Genomic DNA, 23,502 nt, shown 5'->3' on the forward strand with positions numbered 1-23,502 from the left:
TGTCTGAGAACAGATGAATGAAAAAAGAAAAGATGGTGCATAGGTGGAAATCTATGCAGCTGTTAGGAAAAATAAAATAATTAAATGTGCTTATACATGGATATATATGGAGAGTATTATGTTGAGTGAAATTAGTTAGAGGAAGAGGGATAAACATAGAATGATCTCAATCACTTGTGGGAAGTAAGAAAATAAAAAAGCATGGTAATACCAGAGACGATAAAGGTGAGGGACAGGTGGACCAATCCATAGTATGAAACTTGCCACAAATAGTGAAGCAGTGCAATTAGGGTACAGAAGGGATCACTATGACAATGACAGTTGAAATTGATCACTTTGGGCAAGAACTAAGTACGGATAGAGATAAAGTGATATGCACAATACTCCTTCATTAATAATAGTGAAAACCACAGTGAGAAAGAGAGAGACAGAGACAGAGACACAGAGACACAGAGAGAGGAGTAAAATGCCTATCCCAGAGGCAGGCCGGGGGAAGTGGGAGGGAAACTGGGGATATTGGTAATGGGAAATGTTCATGGGTGAAGGGTGACATATACTCTCAGACTCAAACTCAATCATGAACAACTTTGTAATCACAATGTTTAAATAAAAGGAAAATAAAAATATTGAGGAAGACAAACTATTTAGAAGAGGCTCTTTGACAGGACAAAATGTGTGTGTTCCCTCAACATTCCTATGCTGAAATCTTAAGCTTCTAGCGTGATGGTATTGAAAGAGGCCTTTGTGAATGATTAGCCATGAAAGTTCAGCTCTTAGGAATGGAATGAGTTCCAATACAGAAGAGACTCCACAAAGTTTTCTCTCGTCTTTTACATTAAAATATAGGTTAAAAATAAAAGACTTATTTTTGTTTTGATTACACCAGTGGTGCTCAGGGGTAACTACTGGCTCTGCACTCAGAAATTTCTCCTGGTGGTGTTTGGGAGTTCATGGGATGCTGAGAATTATACCAGGTCCACTGCACTTAATGCAAACATTCTGCCTACTATACTATTTCTCTGGTCTCTGAAAATAGTCATTTTATGACATATATATCATATCTAACATATATAACAATATGTAACATATATAACATAATATATATGCATATATATGTCATTGGAAAGACTTTCCCTAGACACTAAGTTATGGGTTTCTTAGACTTCTCGGTCTTCAGAACCTTAAGAAATAAGCATTTGTTTCAGTGCACAGTCTATGGTCATTTGATATATCAGTCCAAACGGTTAGTTCTCAAGTTTCATCAATCTCAAATGATCTTCAAAACGTTATTCAGTCTTTCTTAGTCCAAACTCAGCTTCCTTTCCTCTAAAACTAGGATTTTATTTCCTCCTGGAGGAACTTGTAAAAGCTGAAAAGAAAGCAGGTTACAAGTCCTACTAAAACATATAACAAGTTATATTAACTTGATTGATTTCTCCACATTTTAGCAGTACTTTGTTGCAGCACTTGCAGTAGATGTTGTTAAGACTCCTTGAAAAAAGTAAAATATTCCACAATGCTGTAACAAGTTTGATGCAATGCCTCAAGAAATTTTGGCAGAGTTTGCGAATCATGATTTTACCCTTTGTACAGGGTCATTAGACTCCTACTTTTGGTCCTAAAATTATGTTTTTGTTAGCAATTAAGGAAATTTGCTCCTTTTTTAAAATCACTCTTCTAAGGCCTTGAATTAATATCATTAGTATCATCAAATGACTTTAAGCAACTCTCACTAAAGATGCTTTATCAGCATTTAAATATTTTTACAATTAAGTTTATACTTTGAGCATCAAAGAAAACTAATTGTATTTTCCCACTAAACACTTCCTCTTGATTTGAAATAGATATTACCAGTGAGAGATAGTACAGGCAGTAAGACACTTGTCTTGCATGTGACCAACCCCAGGCCAATTTCCAGCTGTGCAAAATATCATCCAAATACTACCAGAAGAGATCATGAGCACAGACAGAGCCAGGAGTCAGGAGTAAGCCCTAAGCACTCCTAGGTGTGGTCTGCAAATTAAACAAACAAATGAAAATAGAAATCATCTTTGGCTTCTGTCCAAAGATATGAGATTTTCCAAAGCCTCGGTCACCATGTGCCTATCTCGTGGCTTTGTCTGCTCTTCACTCTGGTGCACATTTCCTTTAAACCACTTTACAGAGCAAGGCTTCTCTTCCTACTTCAGACTCTCCTTACTCCTGTACAAATATTCTTCTTTTCTTGCATGTCCTAAAGTCTTAATTAGCTAGTCCCCAAAATATTATCTTCTAGTTCTTATTTTTTTTTGCAGGAGTTGAGGGGGTACATCCAATAATGCGCAGGGCCCATGAGTCCTGGAGATTGAATCTGGGGCTCCCTCATCCAAGTCAAGTGTTCCAGTTACTTGAACATCTCCGTAGTCCTTAATGTCATATCTTTATTAGCATTTTTCATCATCCAATAAACAAAACAATATTTTCCTTTCCAAACTATATAGGCATAAACCTGTTTGCATAATTTTTCTTGAGTTAAACATCTATCTTGGAGTTAGTCTTCCAAATTTGAATGGTAGATAGCACGGACATAAATTTATTTAGAACTGAAGATAGTTACATTGGACTGGGTTATTTCAACTTCTTCTTGGGAGCAGGCACACGCAAGGCCTCCCACCCCCTCACCGCCTTATTATTTCTCTTTATTTCTAAATCAGTGTTTGGAATTCCCTTTATTTTCCTAGACAATTTTAGGTCTCGATTTCTTAACTTTCTTTTTCTATAAGATCACAAAGAAATATTTATCATACGTATGTTATATATGAATATATAATTTATTTTTGCTCACAAATATCCTTTTATTTTTCTGAATAATAACTTAACACTTAAGTTAATTTATTGATAATTAGATTGCTTTGTCATCCCTTATACCCACCAGTCTAAAGTAAGATAGAGGAACCGCTAAGTTTGGGGGCCAGGGTTTCTATTATTTGAGATATCAAAGTAAAACCCAGATGGTGTATTTTCACAAAATAACCAGGGTACTATGTAACAAACCTAAAACATACTTGATTCTGAAGTATTTATTAACAGAGAACCCACCTAATCATGTATTTGCCACAAACTCACTGAAAAAAAGTGAGAGAAGAAAAGCTTAGAGTTCCAACACATTAAGCCAAGAGAGCACACAGTAAACTCGAATTGCAGTAAACAACATTTGATTTTAACTTTTAGGGTGACTTTTCACCCCAAAGGAATAGATACATTTCAATAATTTTGCTTAGTTGTTTAGTAGTCACGACAACTCTCCTAGTTAATGTTCCAATCCTTTTAAGGAGTGAAAAGAAAAGCTCTGGGGAATATAATTTCATGCTTGTCCTCAACTCCATGAAAAATTTCACTTGGTTTAGTCATTTGAGGGTAATAGAATGGTTTCCATGGAACAGACTAATTATATGACTCTAACTCAAAAGGAATAAAAAAAAGTTAGTAGAAATTGGCACATTTGGAGTCTTTTCTAAGAAGGACCGTTTTAGAAAATGGGCCCAAATCCAAGCATAGAATGTACATAAGTGAGGCATAACTCATTTTTCTTCTCCTTCCACTTGTGTCCAGGGAAGGCATTGCTCTTTTTATCACTTGTAGTCAAAGCATCATTTTGAGTTTCACCATAAATTATTTGTTTTTCTTCTACAAACAGAAATTAGTTTATTATGCTTCTAAAATAAGTCATGTTCTATAGATAAAATTATTTTTTAACAAAAGATATTTGTAAAAGTCTATCCTGGCTATAAACCAAAGAAATAAACATTCTTTCATTCAACAAAACCTTCATTATTGACTGCTCTGGGATAGCTGGACGCAGTGCTAGTACTAATGGTCTGGCAGACTGCCCTGTCTACCTGAGGGAACATTTTCTGCTAGCTGTCTTAGCTTTAAAGGAGAAAGTTTTGGAATAAAATGACAGCCACCATTACATCTGAGAGATTTTTCCAAATCTATGGCATATTTAAATTTGTTTTATATAGCAAAAGAGAACTTATTGATCCTTATTTAAATCTACATGTCTAAAGGGTCCTTGGAAATTTGTGTGGAGGAAGGATAAATAGGTAAAAAGAAAAGGATAAATAGGTAAAAAAAGAATCACTACAGAACTATGACTCAATGGCAATACATTTGATTTACTGAATCTACAATATTTAAGATTTTTTCCCACTTTTTTGTTGTTGGTGGTGTTTGTGCCATCCCCAGCAATGTTTAGGGGTTATCTTGGCTCTGCACTCAGGAATCACTTCTGAAGGGACTATATGAGGTGCTGGGGATGGAACCTGGCCAACTGCATTGAAGACACGTGCCTTATCCCCCAAACTCAGGATCCTCTTTTGCTTTTATTTTTAAGTTCTGTAGCTTTCTGAGAAATAAAAACGGAGTAGAGTAAAAAGTTCTTGGAATATTATTTATGATAGTTATTTGTTGGGCTAAAAATAAAAAATACACTCAAACTTTAAAATATCAAGAAACTTGATAAAAGATCATTCGTTTTTTGTTTGTTTGTTTGTTTTGTTTTGTTTTGTTTTTGTTTTTATCAACCAAGAGCAAAGTTTCTCAATTTGCTTATTTGTTGACATGGCACAACTGCAGAAACCCAATTTACCTCTAGGAGACTTACAAGTGAAATCATATAAAGTGGGGGGCAAAGTAGAAGACTCAGGGGTCAACCCCAAAAGGCAGCATGATTGTAAGGGATCATGTCAGAAAAAGAATGAGAAATACTGGCATGAATAATGCCTAGGTTTTTTTTTTTTTATCTTAATTTTCTTCATCTTGTTTCTTCACCAGAAAAATGTAGCTTCTAACACAATGGGCTAAAGGATAGAAGCTCTGAACACTGTTGGTGCCAGGGTATAGCGAGAAGAAGGAAAAAAATCAAGTGGAGAAGAGAAACACAAAGCCTTTTCCCTCCTTTTTACTACAAAGAAACCTGCAGCAATGGAATCAGCCGTTAAGATCAAACAGCTGTTCAACCAACCTCTCACTACAGAGGCCTGTAATAATGTTCTAATATTTTTTCCACAGAAACAGGTGCAGATGCAATTGGAAGCCAGAGACTCCCATTGCAGTGCTCACTAGCAGTATATTTTAGTGCCTTAATTTTATTATGTTTAAAGTAACTCAAACTTCTTTGTTCTTGGAGATATAGGTTGGTTGCCCTAATTTTGCATTTCAGTGCTCTATCATATTAGACTCCAAATACAGTGCTCCATATGACAATGGCTTGACAAAATACTCCAATTGATCCATTTCTTTTTTATTACATCAGTTATTATGATCTAATGCTTATGTCCACAGTGACCACTGAAAGAGTCAACTGCACACCGTACACTTCTGTTACAGGCTCCGTTCATTGAGTATGTTTTTGCAAAGTTTTTTCCTTCATTTTTCTTTCTCTTCTCTTTATCTCTTTTCTTTTGATGAAAAAGATATTACTACTTTATCATAATGCCCACGCTGTCAGTTTGCAGACAGGTAAGGAACCTGGATGTACAAGACACAGTAGACATGGTATGGACTCCTCTTATAGGGCTCACTACCATATTGCTTAATACTCTAGATGTGAAAATTGTCTATCCTAAAATGCTTCATGCATAACCTAACCCCGAAGGCTATATGTAGCAAAGTTTACCTCATCATTGACACAGTGTCCAGAAATTGGAAAACCTTTCCCCCTGATGTGCTGACCCCAATTTTTAAAGTTCTCTAACCCAACCCATAAGGATTAATTTTCCAACTACAACCTATGAATATATTTCCAATATCTGTCTACAGTGGTATGTGAGGGTATATATGGTGGACTCCTCTGTTTATCTAATCTGTATTGTACATAATCCCTCCCTATATTGTATATAGTCCCTATTATATATTATCCCCCCAACCCCATTCACCACCTTACAAAACCCCTCCTTATCCTCTCACCACTTCAACCCTGATCTGTTATCTCTCCATATTTAACCCTCTTTACCCTTAGTTGTTAACTCTTAAGAACAGGGATATTTCTCCTCCCGCATCAATCTGCCACCTGGCTCCCAAACCAAAAGGACAACTTCTCAGCACCCCATCTTTCACCCTGGAAAGAATCTGCAGCTATAGCCCCTGCTGGTGCATTCTTTGTGACCCTTTTTCTCCCACTTCCCTTCAATGTGGCCTGTTGCTTGCTACCAGATTCAGCTCCAGATGGACCCCCAGTTCGAGAACACTTACTGATCTCTGACTGCTACAAGTCATTTCTCAGACTCTAAGACCCCAGAGCAGGATGAAAATGTGCCATAGATTTTACCGCCCCCTCAGACTATCTCAAACTACTTAAAGAGGATATCTATACATTTTTGTATATTTCCATAGATATATTTTGTTAATACTTATAACTCTTAGTGTTTACCTCCATATGTAGAGGTAGCCTCTCCCATCCCTTTCTTTTTATCTGATTAATGGAAAATTCTAGTAGAAAAGCTTTTTTTAAATTATCTTTATTTAAATATCATGATTACAAATATGATTGTAGTCGTATGATTTTAGTCATGTAAAGAACACCCCCCTTCACCAGTGCAACATTCCCACCACCAATGTCCCAAATATCTCTCCTCCTCACAGCCACACTAGAAAAGTTTTGTTTGGGTATGAGCTCAGGCCAAAACCATGCTCAGTACCAAGAGCTGTGCAAAAACCAAGATCTTTAATTACAAGAAGACTGACTTTGACAACTGCAACTGAACAGAACTTCTGGGACCATAAAGATCTTGGGTTGCAGAAGCCTCTCAGCTTAATATAGTCCTATCTGTTTACCCCTGCTTCCACTGTTTGGAAAGTGCTATTTATTCCTTGAAGATACGTTTATGTCAAAGTGTTTTACCCACATATTGTTCTATATACCTTATGGTTTTAGGACTAATATGAAGGTCTTTAATTCAGTTGGATTTGATCTTTGTGTTAGCTGAGGGTCTGAGTTCGCCTTTTTGCCAGTGGCTAACCAGCTGTGCCAACACCACTTGTTGAAGAGGCTTTCCTTGCTCCATTTTCGATTTATTGCTCCTTTATCAAAGATTAGTTGATTGTATGCCTGGGGAACATTCTCTGAATACTCAAGTCTATTCTTCTCATCTGAGGATCTGTATTTATTACAGTACCATGCTGTTTTGTTAACTATTGCTTTGTCATACTTTTTAAAATTGGGGAAAGTAATGTCTCCCATATTTCTTTGCACCTAAAAGGAAATAGTGCCTAAGATATAAAAGCTACCCACAGAATGGGAGAAACTATTCACCTAATACCCACCAGACAAGGGGCTAATCTCCAAAATATACAAAGTAATGACAGTACTTAATAAGAAGAAACCATATAGCTCCATCAACAAATGGGGAAAAGAAATGAACAGACATTTCCTCAAAGAAGGAATACAATTCTCTCTCTCCTTTACTTTTTTGACTTTTGGGGCACAACCAGCACCTGGCTCTGCACTCAGGGACTACTCCTAGTGGTCTTGGGGAATTATATGGGAGTCAGGGATCAAACCTGAGCCAGCCACATGCCAGGCAAACACCCTACTCACTCCATTCCTCCCAATTCTATACTCCTTTTTATTTTTTGGTGGTTTGGGGACCACACCTGGATGCACTTAGGGGTTACTCGGGACTCTGCACTCAGAAATTGCTCCTGGCTCAGGGAACCATATGGGATGCTGGGGATTGAACCTGGGTCTATCCTGGGTCAACCACGTGCAAGCGGCATGCTCAGGTCTTACTTCTGTCTCTGTACTACTGTGGGGATTGAACCCGGATCATGGAGAGCAAAGAGGAGAAAGTCTGAAGAAGATGCTCCATTCTGTCCTCTTGTGTACCCTGTTTGAAGTGCTTGCTTCGAGTTCCTGACTCATCTCTGTGCTCCCATGTCTGCACCAACCTCCCGGCCTCAAACCCTCGTTTCACCAGCACCAATTCCAAGGCTCACATCCCAATCTTTTCCACATCAACAGACCCACCAGTCCCCATTTCGGACCTTCTTCTCACCCACCTGACCCACAATTTAATACAATTCCTCTCTCCCAATTTTGATGGTACAGGGATCATATGTCACAGAAGAGTTTGCTAAACATAGGTTAAAGAATAAATATTTCATCTCTTCTAGAAATAAAAAGAAAAAATAAGGAATATAAATTGCTAAAAGACACATGAAAAAATGCTCCACATCACTAATAATCATGATGATGCAAATCAAAACTACACTGAGGTGCCATCTCACACCACAGAGTCTGGCACACATCACAAAGAACAAGAACAATCATGTGGCGGATGTGGAGAGAAAGAAACTATTATTTACTGCTGGTGGGAATGCTGTCTAGTCCAACCTTTATGGAAAACAATATGGAGATTCCTCAAAAAACTGGAAATAGAACTCCCATATGATCCAGCTATACCACTCCTAGGGATATACCCTAGGATCACAAAAATACAATTCAAAAATCCCTTCTTCACACCTATATTTATTGCAGCACTATTTACAATAGCCAGACTTTGGAAACAGCCAAGATGCCCTTCAACAAATGAATGGCTAAAGAAACCGTGGTACATATACACAATGGAATATTATGCAGCCGTCAGGAGAGATTAAGTCATGAAATTTTCCTATACATGGATGTATGTGGAATCTATTATGCTGAGTGAAAAAAGTCAGAGGGAGAGAGATAGACACAGAATAGTCTCACTCATTTATGGGTTTTAAGAAAAATAAAACATTTTTGTAATAATTCTCAGAGACAATAGAGATGAGGGCTGGAAGGTCCAGCTCATGATATGAAGCTCACCACGAAGAGTGGTGAGTGTTTTAGAGAAATAACTATACTGACAGCTGTCATAACAATGTGAATGAATGAGGGATGTAGAAAGCCTATCTAGAGTACAGGTGGGGTTGGGTGAGGAGGAGTGAGATTTGGGACACTGGTGATGGGAATGTTGCACTGGTGAAGGGGGTGCTCTTTATATGACTGAAACTCAACTACAATCATGTTTGTAATCAGGTGTTTAAATAAAGATAATAAAAAGGGGAAAAACAGAAGACTTGTATAACAGCACCTGAATTAATTTTTTCATCTGATGTAGAAATAGAATCACAGGAGGACTTTGTTTTACATATATCAGAGTCATAACTTGGAAGAAAAGTAACAAAAAATGTCTTCTTAGTAAAAACCTCTTAAGAAACCTCCCTAATTGAAAAATTACAGAGTGTTCATTCCTTCCAAATCTTTTAATAATGTAAGTATAATCACAGACATGTATTTATATTAACTAAAATATGATAATACTTGATTTGTTTTGTTTTCTCCAATTCGTTTTCAACTTTGTTTTGTTAATTTACATTTTCTTCAATATGTGTTGTGAACTGATGATGAGTCAATGATTTTATTAAAAAAAAAGAAAAGAAAGATCTTGGGGTTGGACAACCAAAATGCCTGGAACCTGTTGTTGGTCTGTGTTAGTATGCTTCATGGGTGGAGACACTCTGTATCTCTTATGCCAATAGAATTTCCTTTCTAATTTCCCAACGTTTACTGTACCTATGCCAAAAAAAAAAATCTTGCCACACCTGCCCGTCTTTTTTAATATCTTCTAGATAGGGGCTCTGGCCTTTTACATAGAATCTTATAACTCTAATAATTTTGTTCAGCTTCATATTTCTATATCTTTCTACAAATTGGAAAAGAAAAAAAGTGGATGGGACCCAGGGGCCAAGTGGTCTTAGGAGCACCGAGTAAAAAAAGGTGGGGGCGGGGATCAGATATAAATGCCAACGCCTAAGTCAATGGCAATGTGGCAATGGAGTGAAGAGACCCAAACTATAACAACTTAAACGCAAAATGAACCTGCTATACTGGTAGTCCAGGGGACTAGGGGTGGAGATATGGGATGCTTGCTGGGAACTACAGTGGAGGGAGATCAACACTGGTGGGAATGGCCCTGATTCGCTGTCACTTTATGTCTGAAATACAACTGTGAAAGACTTGTAATTCGCAATGGTCTCATAAAATTAAAAAAAAATAGCTTCTAAATTCTGTACTTTTTATTTTACAAATTGTAAATTATTTATTACAAATTATTTTGCTTTATAAATAAATTATATATTTACAAATTATTGTAATTACAAATTATTTTACAGATTATAATTTTATTTTTGTGGTTAACATGTGCTTTGCAAGTTCAATAATAGTTTTAAAATCTTCTGAAAATATGGGGTCAGGGTGATAGCACAGTGTTTGTTTGCCAGACTACCTAGGTTCAATCCCCAGGATCCTATATGTTCCCCCGAGCCCATCTGGAATGACTTCTGAGCACAAATCCTGAGTGCCACCGGGTGTGGCCCAAAATATCCCCCAAATCTTCTGTAAATTATAATTATAACTGTCTTAAGGAAATATTCATTTTAATGATAAGAGTTCTATATGTGTATTAAAAATAAATTTCACATAAATGATTTATTCATATCTCTAAGGTAAAATTAATAATAGCTCAAATAATTTCATTTATGATTATAAACGCTAATAAAGTACTTGTAGGTAATTATAAAGTTGATGTAATTTCACAAATGAAATATTATTCCTTTGTTAAAATGAAAACAAGATATTATTATAGATGAGCAAATAAAAGGAGATTGTTATATCTGATTAGGTAAATTGGAAATCAAAACAAAACCAAATGACTGAAATTAGAAAAGATGTCAAGGCCATTTAACTTAGAATAAATGAGAATTTAAAAGTATTGCTTACAAAAAATATAGTATTGCTTACCCTGAGGAGAGGTGAGATAAGTAGTAAGAGAGTTCTAAGTAGAGGTTTTCAAGAAATTAGCATATAAATTTGACTAGTAGAGACATGATTTGTCCTGTGGTTCATTATTAAAATAGAGTTATAAATCACAGGCTTAATATTTCAACAGTCCATTTGGAAGTTAAACCTAGAGTTGCTGCTCATGAAGATAAATACCATAGCATGTGCATATCAGCTACACTTTTCCCCCCCCAACTAATGCATCCTTCAATGCCAGACAAACTCAATGAATCTTGTAATTCCAGGGGGCACAAACTAAATTATCAGACTTCTGGATTCTATTTTGGAATTCCCTTTCAGCAGAATCTCTTCTGCTCCCCAAGTTGTTAAATTCAAAACTATTATTTTCCTTGCCTTTGGGGATAGTTCTGTTTACTGACATTCCCCCCTTATTTCTTATCTAAATAGCTACCAATTAATTATCATGTAAAATATATTGAGATGAAAACTGTTTGCTTTGAAACCGAAGTTAAAAAGTTTACTGCTTTTGGACTGAAATTTTTATTTCTTTTTAAAATGTGTATTTATTTGTTTACATATATATTTTTTTAACTTTTTTGAGGAAGGGGGAACACCTTAGGGTTTAATTCTTGCTCTGCACATAGAGATCATTCCTGGCAGGGTTCTCAACTTCTTAAGAAAATAAATAGGAATATATAGTATAAATTCTGAGTCAAAAGAACAGGTCAATCCAAACAGAAAAAATAGGCCATAGATAGTTTGCATGAAAAGATATATACATAACGAATACACATAAAAATATGCTCATCTATTTAGGATCAAAACTATAGATTCTGAGATAAATAATTTTTATCATATATATATATATATATATATATATTTTTTTTTTTTGGTTTTTGGGTCACACCCAGTGGTGCTCAGGGGTTACTCCTGGCTGTCTGCTCAGAAAGAGCTCCTGGCAGGCACGGGGGACCATATGGGACACCAGGATTTGAACCAACCACCTTTGGTCCTGGATCGGCTGCTTGCAAGGCAAATGCCGCTGTGCTATCTCTCTGGGCCCTTTTTTTTTTATCATATATATTTCTATAGAAAACAGATAAAGTCTGTTGGATTATCCAATAATCTCTGTCAATAAAGAATATTTTTACAATTATTTCTTTCCTTATTTTGTTATCAAAGTCTTTTTTAAAAATATTGCTTAAGAAATAGATTGTTAGGTTTCTTTGGGGGGGGGGAAATATAAGTAACACCATTGCTACTACAGCAGATTATCACATCATTCTTACATATTATGACAATAATAGCTTCTTATACATAGATCTCATCAGGGTATCCAAAAAAGAGAGAAAATTTAAGGCTCGATACCAGGCAGCTGGGTCAGAGGAATCATAAGAGCTCTCATTGGCCATAGCAGGATGTCCAAAACTATAACACAACTATAACATACATACATAAAATAAACATATATACAACCCAGGATTTCATTTATTGTGATAACTTAGAAATGGGTTTTACTAAACAATTTGCACACATATTTTATAATTTCCTATTCAATGAGATAAGGATTATTTACATCGAATAGATGGGAAAAATGAAGCTTAGAGTGGTCACAATTACTCAGTAGGAGAATAACAAAAAGGAGAGCTTTTGATTCTTTTGTCGTTTTATTTTGGGTCACACAGGGATCCCTGATAGCAGAGATCTGGGGATCATTTTGGTGGCAGGGATAAGAAGGCCAGTGCTTGCCTATTGTACTAGCTGTCTCTCTTGACAAGAGAGTTTATTTAATAGTATATATAATAGTTCATCACTATTATATCCTGATAAACCATTCCATTTATAATTAATCAGCTACCCAGAGCTTTTAGCATAGACAGCACTTTGTTGAAATATCCCTTGCCATTGGTAATGAATTGATCAAGTCAGGTTGATGGATACAAACATTAATTTGGAACCCAAATATGATTACTTGGTAGGGAAGCCAGAATGTTATGTAATAAGAATAAAGCCATTAGGATTGGACATGTGGGAGACTTAAAATATGATAAAAGGGAAGAAAACATAGAAAGCATAGCAAAGTACTCTCTACCTAGAATAAAGAAAATGGTACTCATACTATGAAAAAGGTAAATGTTTTTCTTGAAGTCACTGAAAATGAGAAAGAAGAGAGCAGATAAAATGGCTGGCCCCCTATAGCCTCAGAGTAGGGACTCTGAGGTATCATTCAAAGTCCCTTATTATGTCTGGGTCTTTAATAAATTGCCTAGACTAATATTGATTAGGAACCTTCAGGGGTACCACAATATCATCCATCAAAGTCATTTCAAAATTAAAACCTTACTGTAATGGTGTAGACAAAACTCAGTATACTCTAATATAATTGCCAAAAAAAAAAAAAAAAACCAAATAAACAGTATAGTTTTCCCTGAAACAGGAGTCCATACCTGGGGTCTACAGTACTATAAGATATCCATGGAAAAACTTCAGGGACTGCACAGAAACATGAATTGGATTGGAAAATTTCATATATATGTATATATATGTATATATATATATATTCATTTCCACCTGAAAGTAACCTTTTCTCCCCTATGATTTTTGACAAAATTCCACTTGGCATTGAGACTGGAAATCACAGGAAGGCTTTCCACAGGATGTGATTCTTTGCCAATAGCTATTCAACATATTTAATCTTCAATAGTGTGAAACACCCTAAATTGCCCATGGTAACTGAAATGAAAGTCAGCTTTAGTTCAGATTCATTTTGAATAAATATAAGTATCAATGTTTAATCATTTCTCTTGAAAGTAAAGAAAGTCATTTGGTACTCTTATGAATATAAAATTGTAATTAAGAGGGTCTAAGATGCCGAATATTAACAGGATGCTCCTTTTGTGTTGAACATGGTGTGGTAATATATTCCTATTCCTAAACCATAGAAAATATCAATTCAATCTTTCTACAGTTTCAAAGAAGAAAGTGAAACAGTAAAAGAAAAAAGACCCTTATTTAAAGAGGTGGAAAAGATTATTTGAGGCTACAGAGTATATGAAATGTAGTATAGATTTTATCTGCCTCATGATAGCATGAGCAGTTACCTCACATATATTCTCTAGGCATTGCCAGTTAATAGAATTAGAAAAGTTGTTGGGGCCGGCGAGGTGGCGCTAGAGGTAAGGTCTCTGCCTTGCAAGTGCTAGCCAAGGAAGGACCACGGTTCGATCCCCCAGGGTCCAATATGGCCCCCCCAAGCCAGGGGCGATTTTTGAGCGCTTAGCCAGGAGTAACCCCTGAGCATCAAAATGGGTGTGGCCCGGAAAAAAAAAAAAGAATTAGAAAAGTTGTGCCCATGCCTACATCTGCATACTGATTTTCTAGTCTCATTATTATTCATTTATCACATGGCACGAAAACTGCTTCAAAATATACTCTTTGAGGATGCGCCATGACCAGATTTTATTCATCATTTTCTCCAGGACCTCACAGAGCATTCTGCAAATGTTAAGTTTTAAAGGAAAAATTGGCAAAGAGATCATTGGTACTACTGATCTTTGACCCTTTAAACATCTTGAATTCTAGGTGAATTCAAGTGAAATGCATAACTGTTAATAAAAACATGGGTGTTTTTAATTCCCAAATCATCTTTGAGATGAAATATCTCCTGCTTAATGTTCCTTTTCATCCAAATACTTTTCTTTTACCTTGGGCATTCTTGCTTTTTAATTATGCGTCCATTTGTCTAATTTCTCCTAAGAGGCATGCTCATAATTCAAAATCACACCGAAGATAGGGATAATATTTCTGGGGGTCTTTTCATCAAAATATATCTTGGCAGAACAACTTTTGGTTCTTAAAAGTAGAGGTCATAAAAATGAACAGAAACACACCAGCTGTGTGTATGTAGTATAAATCGGAGATACTCCCAAACTGTCCTACATTTAATTGCCGTTGGTTCTAAATCCAAGGTACTTGGGCCTTAACCTTATCAGCAAAGATATTTTTAAAGGCATTGAATCTTAATATGAAAGTCAGATTCACAGAACTGGAAAGCTATGTGATTAAAACTGGAATTTAAAATGTGTTTACTGCATAGATGTAAACTCAAATTGTTTAGGAGAGGAACAGAACATCCTAGCCAGTGAAATGCAGGATTTGCCTGTGCCTGCTTTTTTGTGACTTGCCATGAAGTTGTTCTGATAACCAGGGCTTGAGATGAGAACTAATGAACGCATCTTCACACCAGTTATAAAGCAGGAATTCTCCAGACAGTGCATCAACAACACCCACTTTCTGGTTCTGGGACTGTGGGAGTGTCATTGAGTCTCTCTGTAAATCTATTTTTTAAATTTGAACATTGACTGACAGAAGTTCCAATGCCATGAGGACTTGGCATGGGGATTAGATGGCATCATTCCCAAAAGTGTTTCAAAGGAGGGTCTGACTCCCTGCTGAGCACTGTATTTATTTTAACCTTATTTCTAGGACTCCTAGGGCAAGTCAGATAGCAGCGGCTGCAGCTACAGCCATGTCCCCAAACCTATCTCTTTCTTTACAATTCACTTTGAGGGCTGGAGAGATTGTACAGAAGGTAGAGTGCTTGCTTGCTTGCTTGCAGCTGGCCTTATTTAATTTATAATACTGTGGATGCCCCCCCCCCCCCGAGCACTCAAGAAGTGATCCCTGAGCACAGAGCTTAGTGTAAGCCCTGAATGAATTAGGTGTAATTCAAAACCCATAACAATTTTAAACTTTGAGTTTCTGGGGATCTGTTGAGGAAGTCTACATTAAACTTTTGCATTACACTGGTCCGTGCCCAGGGTGTTTCCCAGGACTTGCCTTACATGTGGCTTATCTCAGTTCAGTCTTCAGCCCCCCATGGTCCTCTGAGTATCACAGGCAAAGCCTCCCGAGTACAGAGCCAGGAGTATGACAGGAGTATTGCTGAATAAAGCCACTCATGCCTATCCCTGCCAAAGTTTATTTCAGCAGCTTCTATGCAAGGCAGAAGATCAAAGTCAGGTGGAGCTTTGCAAAAATAAATCATTATTCATCACATATAGGGATGGAGCAGTATGTGTCTCCTTAGGTCAGAATCCTCAGCATTTCCAGCCCCACTAGAGACTATAAATCAAAATATGGATAGGACCCAATTTTCCTTGTTTTATTAAGCTCTCTATACAGGTGATTCTGTTGTGTGCTTCAAGTTGAGAATAACTAACTCAGTGGAATCTGATTTTTATAAGCTCCTTATATGATCTAACTGCTTGTTAGGACTTTGTCATTGAGAAACCAATACCAGAAGAACATTCTATCACAGAATTATCCATTACATAGTTATTCCAAAACTATTCACTAATTGCCAATATGCAAGCAGAATCAGTTTTAGAATTCTCTTATAAGAATCGTCTCCTCGGGGCAGGAGAGATAGCATGGAGCCAGGAATAACCCCTGAGCACTGCCGGGTGTGACCCAAAAATCACAAAAAAAAAGAAAAGAAAAAAAAAGAATCGTCTCCTCGGGTAAGGAGAGATAGCACAGCGGTAAGGCATTTGCCTTAGACGCGGAAGGATGGTGTTTTGAATCCCGGCATTCCATATGGTCCCCCGAACCTGCCAGGGGCGATTTCTGAGCATAGAGCCAGGAATGATCCCTGAATGCTGCCAGGTGTGACCCAAAAACCAAAAAAAAAAAAAAAGAATTGTCTCCTCAACATCCATTGTCCACCCCGAAACTTGGATCCCATCTTTGGAACTGGCATGATTATCTGCACCAGCAGCAGGAATTAAACTTCTAACAGGGAAGGCCCTAATGCTGCCCTGATGATAAGATACCCTGATGATTTGGAAACAGCAGCAACTTGCTTTCTGGGCAGGTTTCCCTGCCTTGTCACCTAATGGTGAGATAAAACCAGAAGATGTGGGCTGGAGTGGTGGCACAAGTCGTAAGGCGTCTGCCTTGTGCAGGCTAGCCTAGGATGGACGCGATTCAATCCCCCAGTGTCTCATATGGTCCCCCAAGCCAAGAGCAATCTCAGAGTGCATAGCCAGGAGTAACCCCTGAGTGTCACCAGGTGTGGCTGAAAAGCAAAACAAAAACAAACAATAACACAAACCCAGAAGATGTTCCATGACACCCTAACTTTGATATAGGATCTGTGCAAAAACCAAGATTTGTAATTACATAAGCCTGACTATGACAACCATGGTTGGGACCTTGAAGAAAGACTTTGGGTTAGACAACTTAGTATGCCTGGAGCCTGTAGTTGGTCTATATATAGCAGGATGTTTCCGGAGGAGGGTTTCCTTGTTTTTAGGCCAAATTTTTTTCCTTTCTGTTTTCTCCAACTTTTGCTGTTCCTATGCAAAAAAGGTCACCTCTTTTTTTTTTTTTTTTTTTTTTTTTTAATAATCTGTAGATAGCGTTTCCAGCCTTTTTTAAAGAAACTTGGGACATGAATTACTTTGTTTTACCTCATATTTTTGAATTTTTCTATAAAATTAAGAAGGAAAAAATAGAACAGGGGGTTGGGGCCAAGTGGTTTCAAATCCATTGGTGGGGATTAAAAAAGGACAGAACTAAATATCCAAGCCAAAGTCAACATTTAAGAGACCCAAACTATAACAGTCTAAACTTAAAATGGGATTGTTCTATTGGGAGGCCAGGGGGCAAAGTGTGGTGGTATAGGGACTTTGGTGGAGGGAGGTAGACACTGGTGGTGATTGGCCCTGATTCACTGTATGTCTGAAATCCAACTATTACGGACTTTGTAAATCACAGTGATTTCAATAAAATACAATAATAAAAAAAAAGAATTGTCAGCTCAGTAAGAAAATAGAAAGGTTATATTATTCCTCCTACAACCTATTTCCTCTTAGAATATGTAGACTTAACTTCTATTAAGTTTACTCATTTGGCTTTTTTTGCATAAACTTATGTTTATGGCTTCATTACTATAGAAACATTTAACCTGTCAATAGCTACTATGATTCTATGATGTGTCTAGGTAGAAATATCAATGGAGAGAACATCACAAATTGGAAGGCATCGAGAGGGCAAAGCTGATATTAACAGAGATGATGGCACATTCTTTCAAAGGGATCCTCAGGAATTGGGTTGAAAATTCCACATTGACCATTAGACCTTGACTTTTAAAAATGTGAAATCATTAAGTGCATGTTTTTATTTTTGAATTCTTGCAAATCCCTGGGATATATAAAAAGTACAAATTTATTTGCAGCTTGTTATTTTTTAATTACCCAGCAATTTCAATTTTAGTATATGTGCTGCTGAAGCGAGCACATAATTAATTACCCAGCAAGTTCAAACATCTCAAAAAATAGTCTTGTTTATTTTTTGTTTTGTTTTTTTGGGGGCTACCCTTGGAGTGCTCAGTGCTTACTCCTGGCTCTGCACTCAGGAATCACTCCTGGCAGGTTCAGGGGGCCATATGGGATGTTGGGGATCAAAACTGGGTTGGCCTCATGTTGCTCAGGACCCTCAAAAATAGTTTTAGTGCAAAACCAAGTTAGAGTGAATAAAAGCAATGAAACACATAGATTGCTTGGTAAAGAAGCTGAGTAATAAATTCCAGATACTTTGTTTCATCTGTAGTACATAGAAAACCAAGAGAGGGGGACTGGAGGGTAGTGAATGATAGAAAAACCCTTGGTCCCAGACTATAGAATTGAGAATAACAACAGGGAAGACAGGTGGTGGGAAAAGTGAGGCGAATTGGAAGTTATAGGAGTGGAGGGTCTTGGACACTTTAGTGGTAGAGAGGTGAGATAACTGTACAACAAAATCATAAACGTTCATACACTACAAAATCATAAATGTTCATATGCTTGTAAACATGTTACTAAAGAAAGCTATGATGAAAAATAAAAAATTAAAGAATAAGATATCTCTAAAAAAGCTGGAATAATAATGGGACTTATAAAATAATGCTATGACAGAGAACATGTGACCCATTTAATTCTCAATATAAGAAATAATTATTTTTGTTTCTTTTTAAAACCCAAGTACTCATTCTTATTTCTGCTTTAAATTCAGCACCTAGTAACTCAACATCAGAATACAGATATGAAAATATGCATCTGACATCTCTTTGCAACACTGCCTCAGAATAATGATTGAGGAAAGAAGGTACCAGCCAGAGCTGCCTCCCTCTCCCTTTAAGTTATTCAACATCATTGAAAGTTTCCTTGATTAGTAGATTAGTAGATGTCCTTAAAAACCTTCCCAATATTTTAAATCTTATTTTATTTTTAAGTTTTTTCTTATTTAGTTAAAAACTGTGTTTTACAAAATTATTGGTAGTTGAGTTTTAGGCATATAATATTTTAAAAACAATCTCATCACCAGTTTCAATTCCTATCAGCAGTGCTCTCATACTTAATTATTCCCACCCCTTACACTACCCCCCTCCCTCACTCCTTCATACTACTTTGATAGGAACCATGCAAAGTTTAGTAAAAACCTTACCACTATCGAGCAAGAAAAGTACTGGCCAGAGCTGCCTCTGCCTCCACCCCAACCCTTTTGTTTTTGTTTTTGGCTCCACCTGGTCCTTATTGCTTACTCCTGGCTCTGCACTCAGGAATCACTTCTGGCAGGCTTCAGGGCCATATGGGGTACCCAGGAGCAAACCCTGGTTGGCCCCAAGAAAGGCAAAAACTCTACCTTAGGCACTGTGCTATTACTCTGACCCAGTCTGTCTCCCTTTAAATTATCTAATATTATCAAAAAGTTTTCTATTAGAAAAGAGTTTCACTATTTACCAAATACCCATCAGACAAGTGGCTAATACCTAAGATAAACAAAGTAATGTTAGAAGTTAACAAGAAAAAAACACTACCCCCATCAAAAATAGGGAGAAGATGTGAACAGACACTTTGTCAAAAGAAATAAATACAAATGGCCAAAAGGCACATGAAAAAATGTTCCACATCACTAATCATCAGGGAGATGCAAATCAAAACATAACTTGAATCATCTTGTTCTGTCTCACAAAATTGAGGAGAAAATAATAGAGGGCACCAAGAGCAAACAGTCGTATGAACATTGAGTAGAAATAAAAAAGGATCAGACTTGAACACCAAATCCAAAGCCAACTACAACAGAAACGATACTCAATCTACAACAGGCTAGACACAGAAGGGACCACTTATACTAGTAGCCCAGGGGGCAAAGAAAGGGCAATATGGGATGCATGCTGGGAACAGGGATGGAGGGAAGACAACATTGGTGGTGGGAATGCCCCTGATTCAACGTCACTATGTACCTGAAATACTACTGTGAATGATTTGTAATCCACTTTGGTCAAAATAAAAGTTATTAATTAAAAAAAAGAGGTACCGTCTCATGCCGCAGAGACTGGCACACATCACAAAGAACAAGAACAATTGGTGATGGCAGGGATGTGGGAAGAAAGAAACTCTCATTCACTGCTGGTGGGAATGCCATGTAGTCCAGCCTTTATAAAAAACAATATGGAGATTCCTCAAAAAACTGGAAATCTATCTCCCAGCTAAATCACTCCTAGGGATATACCCTAAGAACACAAAAAATACCACAAAAATCCCTTCCTCACACCTATATTCATTGTAGCGCTATTTACAATAGCCAGACTCTGAAAACAAACGAGATGCCCTTCAACAGACGAATGGCTAAAGAAACTGTGATACATACACAATGTAATGTTACGCAGCCATCAGGAGAGATGAAGTCATGAAATTTTCTTATACATGAATGCTGAGTGAAATAAGCTAGAGGGAGAGAGACACACACAAAATAATCTCACTCATTTATGGGTTTTAAGAAAACTAAAAGACATTATTGTTATAATGCCCAGAGATGAGGGCCGGAAGGACCGGCTCAAATATGAAGCTCACCACAAAGAGTGGTGAGTACAATTAGGGAAATAACTACACAAACAACTACCATGACAATGTTAATGAGTGAGAGAAGTAGAATGGGGAGGAGGAAGATCAGGTGCGTTGGTGGTGGGAATGTTGCACTGGTGAAGGAGGGTGTTCTTTGTATGACTGAAACCCAACTACAATCATGTTTGTAATCATGGTGTTTAAATAAAATAAAATAAAATAAAATTCCATTCTAAAATTCTACTTTTAAATTCTAAATTTGTAAAATTTTAGAAGTCTAAATTTTATGCTAAAATTCTAAATTCTAAATTTTTAAAATTCTAAATTCTATTATGAAATTCTAATTTTTAAATTCTAAATTTGTAAAATTTTAAAATTCTAAATTCTATGCTAAAATTCTAAAATTCTAAAATTCTAAATTCTATTCTAAAATTCTAAATTTCTAAAATTCTAAATTCTATTCTAAAATTCTAAATTCTAAAATTCCAAATTGTATTCTAAAATTCTAAATTCTATTCTAAAATTCTAAATTTCTAAAATTCTAAATTCTATTCTAAAATTCTAAATTTCTAAAATTCTAAATTCTATTCTAAAATTCTAAATTCTAAATTTTTAAAATTCTATCCTAAAGTTCTAAATTTTAAATTCTAAATTTCTAAAACTCTAAAAAAAGAGTTTCAACTGTACAAACATAAATTATGTATTTTTGTCTTACCAGTTTAATATGTTCTCGCTTCTGATATTTTTCACTATAATATTGCTCTTGCCGAAGATTAAGCAGCTGCTGCTGTTGTTTGTCCTTCAAATCTATTAACTTTTGGGTCATTTCAGCATCCAAAGCAGCGAGATCTTGCTCAATTGTTGATGAACCATGGTCAGGACTGCTGGGTTCTGATCTGCAGATATACAGAGCTCAATTCATAAAACATGTAGGTCACAGCAAGTTGTTCAGGACAGAAAGTTGTTCAGCATAGCTTATCTCAGAAAGAGCGTTGGTTTTGGAAAGAAACCTCCTAATGAACCACTTGAGGGAGAGGTTGATGCTGTAGGAAAATCTCCAAACATACAAAATAGAAAATACCACTGCATTGCTCAGAGGTTGAGGAAGAAAGGAAAGATGGTGGTGACAAAAAATCATCTTCATATATAATGCAAGATTTTGTTAATTTTTTTGGCTACCACAAGTGGTGTTCATAAGCTTCTTTTAGTGTAGTACTCAGGCGGCCATGTGGTGCCAAGGATCAAACCTGGGACTCCCACATATTATACTTGTATTAACAATTTGAACTGTTTCTCTGGGCCCTAAAACTTTTTTAAATGCCTATATCTATCTATTTTAATTAGGTATGTATAAATAATTCCTAGATATTTATAAGGGCTTCAGAAATCTTAACTCTGAATTCATTCTACCAGGAGAAAAGACAGAGAATGGCATATTTCATTTGAGATGCTGGGAACTGAAAATAGAACACTAGTCCAGTGGCACATAAAGGCAGCCTGTTAGGTGACACTTTCCATTTCTTAGTGTCTTTTGATAGGAAGGGTATGTTACCAATACAGATCTCCCTCATCTTTCCAAGGGGATGTCTCAATAAATCCATTATAAGTTAAAAATAATCATAAGTTAGAAATATATTGACTATATAATCTGTAAAACATCATAGTTTAGACTAATCAGCCTTAAATTTGCACAGAACAGGCAAAAATCATCAGACACAAAGCGTACTGCATATGTATATGTTGAATGTCTTGAACAATTTGTTTAAATTTGCACTGACAGTGAAAACGTCTGTAGAAGATATGTTTCCTTAAGAGAACATGGTTTGATGAGATTGGCTCTTGATGTCACTTTCCAGTCCCAGGAAAGAATATCATGCAACATATTGTGAGTCCAAAATTATCTCAACACTCAAAGAAGCAAATAATATTTTCATATTTACAGTGTCTGAAAAATTGTAAGTCAGTGTGGGGGGTGTAACAAAAGATGGTCTGCTTTTCTTATTTATCTGCATAAAAAAGAGTAAACCAGCTAACATTCTTTTTCTGTGTTTCTCAATTTATGTCAGGTGAATCAGGTAGGGATTTTTCTTAGATCTACTACCACTAATCCCATTACTTTGTCTTTAAATTAGATTTGCAAATGGACAGTTTAGGTTAAAGCTGATATTAAGAACAAATAAGGGAAGCAGAATTCTGTTAAATGTTGCATTTTATGCACTGCAAAATAAGAATAATCTAGTCTACAATAGGGCTTGATTTTAAGATATCAGAATGGCATGGCAGGACTGAGATGATCCTACATTCTGGAATGATGGCGTGATTATTCATCAAAATCATAATAGAGCCATGAAGGTGAGTGATTTCCATTTTGGCTTGAACAAAAGTTATATTTTCCTTTTTTTTTTAAAGCAAGACAACAGCAGAGCCAAGACATAAAAGTTGTTTCTTTTAAAAATTTTATATTAAATTAATTTTAATTAATTTTTATTAAAGCTGCATGATTTACCAAATTATTCATAAGTGAGTATTTGATATACACAATTCCAGCACCAACGTTTCTTTAATCGACCATACACACCAAGGTAGAGGTACAGATGAGTTTTTGTGAATCATTCAGAAAGTACCAGCACAATTTACATCTAGCTTTCACAAATCAGAAAGTAGTGAAGGCCATCTCCAGTAAATATAGGGGAAAGTGAGATACAGTTAGACATTTTGCTGAAGGGTATGGTTTAAGAGACTTAAATCACTTATCCAAGAGCAGGCTTGTAAAGAGGGTAAAAGTGCAAAGTCTGCTCTTTCTTTCTT

At 36.3% G+C, this 23,502-nt stretch overlaps 1 protein-coding gene across 2 annotated transcripts in view; it reads right to left on the reverse strand.

Moving 5' to 3' along the window:
- PLCB1 (phospholipase C beta 1) overlaps positions 1–23,502 on the reverse strand; it is a 795,638-nt gene that overhangs the window by 98,577 nt on the left and 673,559 nt on the right. For both annotated transcript variants that reach the window (XM_049779135.1, XM_049779136.1), the window contains exon 27: positions 21,410–21,590. In XM_049779135.1, coding sequence (XP_049635092.1) covers positions 21,410–21,590 — 181 coding nt within the window. The remainder of the gene's footprint in view (positions 1–21,409; positions 21,591–23,502) is intronic.

This window comes from Suncus etruscus, chromosome 9, assembly GCF_024139225.1.
Source record: "Suncus etruscus isolate mSunEtr1 chromosome 9, mSunEtr1.pri.cur, whole genome shotgun sequence".
NCBI classification, from domain to species: domain Eukaryota; kingdom Metazoa; phylum Chordata; class Mammalia; order Eulipotyphla; family Soricidae; genus Suncus; species Suncus etruscus.